Raw genomic sequence first — 10,662 nt, 5'->3', positions numbered from 1 at the left:
GCGCAGATCACAACAGCCAGAATGCCATTTTACGTTTCTTGTTTCTTTCCACAAAAACAGAATGATTATTTGGATTCAAGCTTCCGTATTTACAGTTCACTTTGCGCCTTGCTTAACATCTAAGAATGTACAAATTTTAATTTAATCACTCATATTTTAGTAACAGTGTGATAACAGTAAACGAACAGTGGAGTCTATTTTGTAAGTGTTTAATTGTTTTATTATCACTGACCTATTTCTACATTTAATACTTAATGAAAGTATAAAAAAAGAATCCTCCATCTGTAAGGGAGTTCATTCTAATATCTTTGTTAAAAGAATATTAGTGTTTTAAAATAATCTCGCTTCGTGGTACTCATATGCTTTGTCCAGGTCTGCCTACTCCAGGTAAATATTTTAGATAATTTAAACTTTAACTCAGAATCTGAGTTACCAATATAAAATACATATAATTATATTGTATTATTTTGAGTATAGAGTAAATCAGCATTCTCGATCAACTCGCCCCGCGAGAGTGGCTTCCTAGCTCTTCGGCGGCGTGTGCACATGATGTAATGTGTTTTTGAGACAGAATTAAAGAGAAGACACTTTCTTTTATTTCTTTCACAGATGGTTCTTAGCCAGCAATGCGGATGTAACCAGTACTACCCGTCCGGCATAAGCTCGCAGAGCTGCGGCTCGTACGGCGGCACCGGCACCGGACGGGTGGGAGTCTCCGGTAACATCGACGCGTGCGGCAACACCTGCGTGCAGGGATCCGTGCCCGTGCTCGGCGACGTTGACTTCTGCGGATGCGTGCCCGCCTGTGGATCCGTGTCCATCTGCGGACAGTGCGGATGTGGATGCCAATGATCTTTGCACTAGACTCAAAAATTAATAAAAGAAAATTAATGGAATAATTGGATTTTATTGACTTATGAATTTATATATGTATATTTACAGTAGCGGCAAACAATATCATATTCCACTAGTACTGTGGCCACACTGTTGAGTAAGGTAGACACTAATAAATCTGCAGGCCCTGATGAGATAACACCGTATTTTATACGAAACACGAGCAAATCACTTATTATACCTTTGTCGATATTAATTAATCGTTCCTTATCAGAGGGCATATTTCCCGATAAATGGAAGGAAGCCAATGTTGTTTCAATACATAAAAAGTTATCAAAGACTAATATTGAAAACTACCGCCCTATTTCAATTTTAAACACATTTAGTAAGATTTTTGAGAAAATAGTATATGATCATATTTATCCTACAATAATGCAAGGCATCGGATTCGAACCAACATGGTTTTCTTCAGCGTAGATCTACAATTACCAATCTTACAGAATTTACAAATTATGTCCTTAAAAATATGGAAAGAGGCGGACAGGTTGACGTGGTGTACACTTGATTTTGAGAAAGCTTTTCGACAGAGTAGACCACGTCATCCTGTTAGCCAAACTAGAAAAACTAGGGAATACATGGCTCTCTACTCAGATGGATAAGATCCTATCTCTCTAATGAATCATAATTTATCACAATTGGTGGTTACAGATCAAATCATGTTTATATCCCATCTGGCGTCCCTCGGGGATCACATTTAGGACCTCTCTTCTATAATGCATATGTATTTGATATTTACACTTGTATCGAATCACCAGTGCAACATCTGTTATACGCTGATGATAAAAAAGTATTTATCAAAATAAAGGATGCTTCTGACAATCATATTTTACAACGAACATTAGATTCACTATCAGAATATTATAATAAAAACAAATAACGGTCAATGCTTCTAAATGTCAAGTAATTACTTTTCAAGAAAACCATCACCGATTCACGCTAGCTATACAATGAACCATATCAGACTAGAAAGAGTGCAAGCAGTAAGAGACCTAGGAGTTTTATTAGATAGTAAAATGTTGATGTCTGATCACATCGATAATATAATAAATAAAGCATACAAAAATTTGGGTTTCATTAGAAGTCTGTAAGGCATTCAACGATCCTGATTGTATCAAATTAGTTTATTTTACCTACGTACGTAGTGTCCTTGAATACGCATCCAATATATGGTCTCCTAATTACATTACCTACAAGTCACGAATAGAAAGGCTACAACAGAGGTTCGTACGATATCTGAACTACCGTACTAAACAAACAACCATAAGCTATGATAATAGTTGTAAACGATTTAACATGATGAGTCTGGAGGACGGGAGAGTGTTACTAGATATGGAGTTTTATTGTTCGATATAGTCAAAAGGTGACCTAGATTGCCCCAATCTTATAGCTCCAAATCAAATACTTCACACCTAGGAAGTAAGCCACTAGAGCATCAACGCCTACTTAGTTTACCTAATTATCATACTAATTACGGCAGGAATTCTGTGTTATATAGAATTTCCAAAACTTACCTTCGATCAGTTCAGTGATATCGACCCATTCGTACATAATAACAAAAATCGTTTAAAACCGCCCAATAGCGAATAAAATTGTTTAGTGATTAATTGAAGGAGTAAACACACACACACACACACACACACACACACACACACACACACACACACGCACGCACACACACACACACACACACACACACACACACACACACACACACACACACACACACACACACACACACACACACACACACACACACACACGCACACACACACGCACATAAGTTTGTAATGCACATACTATATATAATATGTAGTTTTTAATTATCAAGCATCTAAGCCATCCGTATTCTTTCATTTGTAATATATTAGGAGACCTGTTATTGGCTTCATTTTTGTATCCTAGTCTTAAGCCTCATGTTCTTTTGTTAAAGCTGTTGGTCTTCTAATAAAATAAAATAAAATAAAATAAAATAAAATATTTTGCATTTTAATTTTTAAGTCCTTTAAAAAATAAATGATCATGATCATGAAATGAATATATTACTGATTCATATTCTATTGATATTTTATCTTGATAATGGCATCTAAATGTATATTTGCCAAACTTTCCTTCTTGCCTTTCTGAGTCAATGTCCAATTGACGTTGTGGAAGGAGGAAAGTAGATAAAAGTGGCAAGTTCGGTATAGAAATATTCTCACACGTGATACACAGCCTAAAACAAAAGGAGGTAAATTTTAAAGTGCTTATAGACGTACTAGATCATCATATTTTGACATTACTTAGGAGAATCATTAGATTAATTAGGTTTAACTCACTTTTGGGAACGGGCATTTTCTGAAAGCTTCATCTAGTCTTTCTCTTATGTATACGCCGAAGACCTCTCATTGTTATTATATAATTTGATATGTACGTCAGTTTTGTTCACTTGTGGTTGCGATAGTGCGCAACTTTAGTACCTATTTTATACAAATTGTCACTACCAGTGAGTTCCTGTAATTGGCTTCCTGTGTCTACTGTGTTTTATATACTTATGTCATAGCTGTTGGATCTCCAAATAAATAAATATAAATATAAATAATATAAATAACATATCACTTAAAGGTGATTCTGCGCCTGTACAAAACTGCGGCGATACTCGTTGCTAAGAAACTCATATATATACCAGTTTACCTGTAAAATACAAATATAATAATAGTAGACATTTAATTAAGATACGGTTCACTTCAATAGAATTCGCAGGAGATAGAATTTAGAAAATGACTGCCACAGAACGCAACTGCCAAATTTTCTATAGGTAAGTGATATTGAGGCCTTCTCTGTTTTGCTTCAGCGACATCATTTCTTGGCGTTAAAATCGCTAGGTGCAGTTCAGTTGGGTACCTGTTGCAGGTTGTGAACCTGCACAGTACCATTTCGAATTAAAAAAAACATTACAGGTGATTCAGAAGATACTTACGGTGACATTATTCCCAAAAGGGTATAAAGTTTCAAAATGTGCATTGATATAGTGGATAGGGTCGCGCCGTGCTGTATCGGCGCGAAACGAACTGACACGTTGGCGATGTACTTTGGAGTTCCAGTAAATTATCTCGACGTGTTCAAAATCGGAATAGTAAATCTGGAATAGTATTCTTAAATATATTGGAAGTCATAAACAGTGTCGAACTAATATTATTTTACCTTTTTTCAATGTATCCTAGTGTTGTGTTCCTGTCGGTCAGATAAGGTTGCCAGAGCTCAACAACGGAGCATTACGTTAGAAGTGACAACGATCATGTAGCACCTCTAGTATCACAGTCGTCCGTAAGCTACGGTGACTCACCATCAGGCGGGCTGTAGTAAAAATAAAAACATAATATTTAATAGGTGTAGGTATCAGGTGCGTAGCCGAATGGCACAAACGCTCACGAAACGAAACGCTCGTAGATATCTATCTCTATTGCTCTTGCGTATTGGCGCGACAGAGCCAGACTACCTTTCGCGGCGTTTCGTTTTCGTTTCGCGTCGGAGAAATATATGCCATTCGGCTACGGCACCAGGATACACTAATTAACGTCTAAAGCGCATATGCGCAAAAAAATCAAAGTTGACTGCCGGAAATGAGGAGTATTTCCGCTGAGATCAAATCTATACTGACTCACTGGTATAACACTTTTTTTCTAACATGAGAAATCCAAAAGATTTTACGCATTTTTGAGGCTCAATAAAGGAAAAATATTATGACTTTAGTGAAAACTGAAAACAAAAAAAAACTTGGTACCTACCTTGCTGTTGTGCGATGTAATTGTTGTTGCATTTAATCGTTGTTATAATAACATGGTAGAGTTAGCCAACGATACAATACAATACAATTCTTTATTGCACACCTCACATAGTTTACAAGAAATACACAAGAAACAAAACAAATTAAACAGAGGTAACAACAGGCGGTCTTATCGCTTAAGAGCGATCTCTTCCAGACAACCTTTGGGCACTGGAGTTAATATAATCAGAATATATGGTAGGTGGCTCTAAGAAATATGAGAAGTAGAATTTAAATACAACATACATGCTGAAATAAAAAGGACCGATCAAACTTTGAAAAGTGAATTTGAGGTCATAATAAACAACTTTTGTTATGGGACCAATGCTGAATACACAAAAAAAAAAATTTACTGTTTCATACAATTTCGACTGTCGGCATCATGACATTTCTATTTAGCAGCTAAATTTCTTTTCGCGATTTCAGCATGGGTTCCGTAATAAAAGTGTTCATTATGACCTCAAAAGTCACTATGCAAAGTTTTAACGGTCCTTTTTATTTTACCGTGTATTATCACCTCCCAATAGCATATTTGCTTTTTTAAAAACTAAAACAAAGTATCTGCATGCGATGCCAGACTTTCTGTTTCAAAATTATAACGTACTAGCTTTTGCCCGCGGCTTCGCTCGCGCTAGAAAGAGCCAAAAAGTAGCCTATGTTACTCTCCATCCTTTCAACTATCTCCACTTAAAAAATCACATCAATTCGTCGCTCCGTTTTGTCGTGAAAGACGGATAAACAAACAGACACACACACTTTCCTATTTATAATATTAGTATGGATAATTGTAACACTACATTTTTGAGTTGAAATTAAACAAAAAGCTTATTTTTTTTTCTTTTATTTAATTGAACTTAGTGTGACGTTAGTAAATTACTGGCATCCACATCCGCACTGTCCGCAGATGGACACGGATCCGCAGGCGGGCACGCATCCGCCGAAGTCGACGGCGCCGAGCACGGGCACGGATCCCTGCACGCAGGTGTTGCCGCACGCGTCGATGTTACCGGACACGCCCACCTGTCCGGTGCCGGTGCCGCCGTACGAACCGCAGCTCTGGGAGCTTATGCCGGACGGGTAGTACTGGTTACAGCCGCATTGCTGGCTCAGAACCATCTGTGAAAGAAATAAACGGAATGTTTATAAAACAAATGATACTTTCATCTTTTGAATGACAACAACGCGTTACTGTGCTAGTAGATGTCTACGAGCGTTTCGTTTCGTGAGCGTTTGTGCCATTCGGCTACTCACCCTGGGTACATATCTATCTCTATCGCTCTTGCGTATTTGCGCGACAGAGCCAGGCTTACCTTTCGCGGCATTGTGTTTTCGTTTCGCGCCGCAGAAATTCCATTCGGCTACGGCACCTGGCCTTAACATATTCAAAATAAAATGTAGTTACCTACTTAAATATTGACAGCGCAGATTAAAAATTAATGAAACAAACAAAATTGATTCATTTAAGTAACAACCACTAAAAGAAATACAACGTAGTGATATTTAAAACGATGATAATTGAAATAGATATTTATGTAGGTTATTATGTCATCATAATATAAATAAAAGAAGAAACTGACTGACTGACTGAACGACTGACTGACATCGCTCCTTGAAAAACATAGTGTCATTAAATGAAAAACGTCTTTTTTGGGTACAATGGTTTAAAGTTTTGAAATTTTGCAATTGTCAAAAATTGCCATTTTTACAACAAACTTGTAATTTTTGGCAGATCTTGTTAGTTTTGTGACTAAACCTGATAGATATAATAGTAAATTGTATTTTTTATTTTGTTTCTAAGATAATTAAGCTTAAACAAAATGGTAGTGACACTTTTCCATTTATTTTTGTTTAGGGACACATGACAATTTTATATTTTCGTTTTACTTTGTGGAAAAATGACACTATAGCCATTTTTTTATGAAATTTACCTTTTATTTCAATGAATAATTAGCAATCAAACCACCTTTTATGTATATACATTAAAATTTATTGAATTAAATGACATTCGGTCTCAAACCCTGTATCTATTTAGCATTACTGCCCTTAAAAACTAGTGTAAACACTCCTGGCTTGCCCTCTTAAACAATAATATATAACTAAAAATATATTAGAAACAAAAATCACAGTCTTGACATTTTCGTTAGTAATACAACATTTATTTTAATATCCATAAAATTCATGACATTTTATACAAAAAATTAAAATTGTCAGGAAAAAGTAACCAAAGTGCATTCAGGTTAAAATTAAAAAAAAATCAAACGCAATAAAATCAACAAATATCGAAAAAAATGACTTAAAATTAACCTTAAAACCCAGTGTTCCTCCCTCTGGCCCTTCCTGTAGCTTCCATGCGATCAGTTATGGACCTGGGTGGCTAGCCGAATGGCACAATCGCTCACGAAACGCTCACGAAACGAAGCGCTAGTAGATATCTATTTATCGCGCTTGCGTATTGGCGCGACAGAGCCAGCGGCGTATCGCTTTCGTTTGGCGTCGGAGAAATGCCATTCGGCTACGGGGCCTGATCAGTGTTACGATCAGTTTTTGAGGAATATTTTCCCATTCCTCAATAACTACGGCTTCCAACTCGTTGAGGGTGGCTAGAGCAGGATCCCGTGACCAAACAAGCCGTTTTAACTCATCCCAGAGATGTTCGATGGGGTTCAAGTCGGGGCTCGTTGCTGCCACTCCATTACGGTGCATTCCGACCTCATGCATCAGGGAGTCCCACACTATCAAGGCAGTATGGCAACGGGCGTAGACGTGCATGAATTGGAAATCAGGTCCAAAAACTCAGCGTACGAGACCATACGTTCTTCTAAGATCTCCATAATGTAACTGCCTGCAGTTAAGGATCCGTTTTGCCGTCGATGGAAATGCCGCTCCCGTAACTGACTGTTTCTTCGGTGAAGACTGGTGTAAACTGCTCTCCTTGACTCCTGTACACCCTTTTGCGTCTATAGTTGGTGTAAATGATCTCCTTCGTCTCGTTGGGGAACAAAACATTCCTCTATTGCTGCCACGTCCAATCCTTAAGCCTTATAGCAATTCGATTGGAGTATTGGCTCTGGCTTCAATTGGTAGCCTCTGTCAGCTCTTCGGGGTAACATTTTCTTCTCCCTCAATCTTCTTCTGATCATGGAGACACTCACTACAGTTCTTCGAGCTGTTCTAAGCAGTATCTGCAGTTCAGGAGCGATAAGAAAGCGGTTCCGCAAAGAGGCCGATACAATGTACCGGTCGTCTCTAGCGGTGGTGCAGCGTCTTCTCTCAGATCCTGGCCTCCTGATGTAGCTACTGGTCTCCAGAAACCGCAACAAGACTCGTCGCACCCGGAAACGGATTATGCTTAGGCGTTCAGCAACTTGCTACTGCCGTAGTCCGTTTAGGAGCAGTACCACCACTTGAGCTGCTTTTTCTGGTGTTTTACCCCTATTGCCTTCAAGGTTTTTTTTTCTGCAGGCGTTTATCCTCGGTGACTTTTGGAGTGCAAAAGATCCACATGACACCTTTACAGCTCCTTCTAAAACCGTCTGGGGTAGCACACCTAGAGTCCCATTAAAATCGCATCAATACCTTTTTTTTTAAACCACGGCAGATTGGTGATTATTGTTTTTAAGAAAGTTGTACACCTTTTTTTTTCTTAAAGGGCTTTAATTGTACTTTGAAATGATACAAATATTGATAGATTACAGTCAATAAGATTAGAGATATTTTTGCTTGAAACGATTTTGCGCGAGGTGCGATTTTTTTTTGACGACGTGGTATACCCTAACTTATGCGTAATAATTACTCAATGCTTATGCGAAGTTTAGTCGGCCGCTTGAAATGTGCATGCTCGTGGCGATGTAGCAAATAGGTGATCTGTAGATGCTGATGTGTTTATACTATTGATGATTGCTTTGAATTTTTGAGCCTTGAATATCGTTGAGCTATTTTTTACTGTAACAAATATACTTATTTATGGTTAATAATTTAGTTATATTAATGCACAAGAAATTTATCCACTAGCAATCATAGTTTTTATACTGTATCTTAAATTAGTAATTGTATCTTGTAGATCACAAAAATAGCAATTACTTCGTAAAAAATAATTATACAAAAAATAACCTTCATTTTTATTAGCGCTGTTTATAGGTATTTTACAAAAAAATAGAGTAAAAAGTCTTTTTCATAGAATTTCATCAAAATTGTGTAGGTTTATGTGCTAAACTTAAATGGAACAATGGTATTAAACGTAATATGTCTAGAAGGTAATTCATCATTAACTGTTTTGTAATTTTAATTACCGCAAAGCATGACATAAACTTAAAGTGACAATAATCAGTCAACTCGCTTAAAGCTACCATTACCAGTTAAAGTGGCTTTAAACTCATAACAGCGGTATTCCATTTCTTTGCAAGCGTAATTATGGTAATTCATACAATCAAAAATGACACTAAACAGATAATGACGATTCATTCATGCAAATTCTTTTTAGCGAGTTAAGACCATAACGTCATTTTAAGTAAAAGTACAGTACAACTTTATTTTTAACCTGCATTAAGCCTAATAGTTTAAAGCCAAACCGTCATTACGTGCACAGTGTCACTATACCTATCTCAAAATGTTTAGAATTGTTAAAGTACTAGTGTCATTATAGCAAAAATGACACTGTTACTTTAAAATGAAACTCAATATTGAATAGTTTTTACAAGTTCCAAGTGACACTTTAAGGATTGATACAATGTTCCATAAGAAAATTGTCATACTTACCATTCAATCTCGCGGAACACCGTCACTAAACACAAAATGACAACTTTGGTCTTAGAGTTCACTACATTTTGATCGGCGTCCAGGTCATTAATGCAAACATGACATTGTTCCCGTCCGCCACGCGTCTATTCCCACTATTCGCCATAGTGACATTAGCGCCCCCTGTCGCTTCTAAGCGAGCTAAATCGATAGGTGTCTTTGCATTGCGTTCGTTATGAACGCGCGACCTAGATGGCGTTGTTAACTAAAAACCTATGTTTTTTGGATAGTGTCACTATGTTTTTCAAGGAGCGACATATCAACGCACAGCCGAAACTACTGGTCTTAGAGATTACAAAGTCACGTAGATTCCTTATAAGGTGTAGAGGAGCACTTACAAAGCATTTTTCAAAATTCACCTCCTAGGGGTTGAAATAGCTAGGGGTTCAAAGTTTGAATTTTTTTTAGTACGCGGGCGAAGCCGGGGTAAAAAAGCTAGTTATGTCATTTGTTTATATGCCAGTTGGCAGTATGAGGCCAATAGTCCACTATAACGACCGGTCGATCGGTCTGGCCTAGCGCGTAGTGACCCTGCCTGCAACGCCGCGGTCCCGGGTTCGAATCCCGGTAAGGGCATTTATTTGTATGATGAGCACAGATATTTGTTCCTGAGTCATGGATGTTTTCTAGGTATATAAGTATTTGTATATTATATATATCGTTGTCTGAGTACCCACAACACAAGCCTTCTTGGGCTTACCGTGGGACTCAGTCAATCTGTGTAAGAATGTCCTATAATATTTATTTATTTATTTATTATTATTTATCATAGAAATAATCATGATCATAGGCAACATGCCATCCTTTTTCTTCACGTTGGAGAAAAAGGGAGGCATACAGACCTATGATCATATTTCTATGATAAACAGTGGACTATCTGGCTTGAAAGAAAATATTATACAAAGGTGCAAAAAATGATAGTAGCTATTTAAAATTCAAAATATTTGTTTACCTGGAGCAGGCAAGCCTGAATGAAGATGGCGAGGACTACGAAGCGAGACATGTTATAATACTAATATTCTTTAACCAAAGAACTTAGAATGATATACCTGTATTAAGAAGCCCCTATTTATACTGACATTCAATTAAGAATTAAGAAATTAGGTCCCAGATAACACCGGACTTGGTCTTACTAAATATACTTAATAGTTTTCAATGTCAAAATATTGTTA

At 37.2% G+C, this 10,662-nt stretch overlaps 2 protein-coding genes across 3 annotated transcripts in view; one reads left to right on the top strand and one right to left on the bottom strand.

The window, feature by feature from the left end:
- LOC125238982 (chorion class high-cysteine HCA protein 12-like) overlaps positions 1-852 on the top strand; it is a 3,462-nt gene extending 2,610 nt beyond the window's left edge. Inside the window, exon 3 of the mRNA XM_048146482.1 lies at positions 610-852. Coding sequence (XP_048002439.1) covers positions 610-852 — 243 coding nt within the window. The remainder of the gene's footprint in view (positions 1-609) is intronic.
- Positions 853-5,521: 4,669 nt separating this feature from the next.
- LOC125238854 (chorion class CA protein ERA.1-like) lies at positions 5,522-10,499 on the bottom strand. 2 transcript variants are annotated; one of them, XM_048146316.1, is made up of 2 exons: positions 10,443-10,499; positions 5,522-5,812 (listed from the first exon to the last, which is right to left on the bottom strand). In XM_048146316.1, exons 1-2 carry the CDS (start codon positions 10,491-10,493, stop codon positions 5,570-5,572), a joined length of 294 nt encoding a protein of 97 aa, XP_048002273.1. In that variant the 5' UTR covers positions 10,494-10,499; the 3' UTR covers positions 5,522-5,569. The 2 variants fall into 2 exon arrangements, with proteins under 2 accessions (XP_048002273.1, XP_048002274.1); XM_048146317.1 differs by lacking the exon at positions 10,443-10,499 and adding an exon at positions 6,007-6,292.
- Positions 10,500-10,662: the final 163 nt, after the last annotated feature.

The sequence above is a fragment of the Leguminivora glycinivorella genome, chromosome 24 (genome assembly GCF_023078275.1).
Source record: "Leguminivora glycinivorella isolate SPB_JAAS2020 chromosome 24, LegGlyc_1.1, whole genome shotgun sequence".
In the NCBI taxonomy this organism is placed as follows: domain Eukaryota; kingdom Metazoa; phylum Arthropoda; class Insecta; order Lepidoptera; family Tortricidae; genus Leguminivora; species Leguminivora glycinivorella.
The sequence above is the reverse complement of the archived record's forward strand: the minus strand, read 5'-3'. Positions and strand labels throughout refer to the sequence as shown.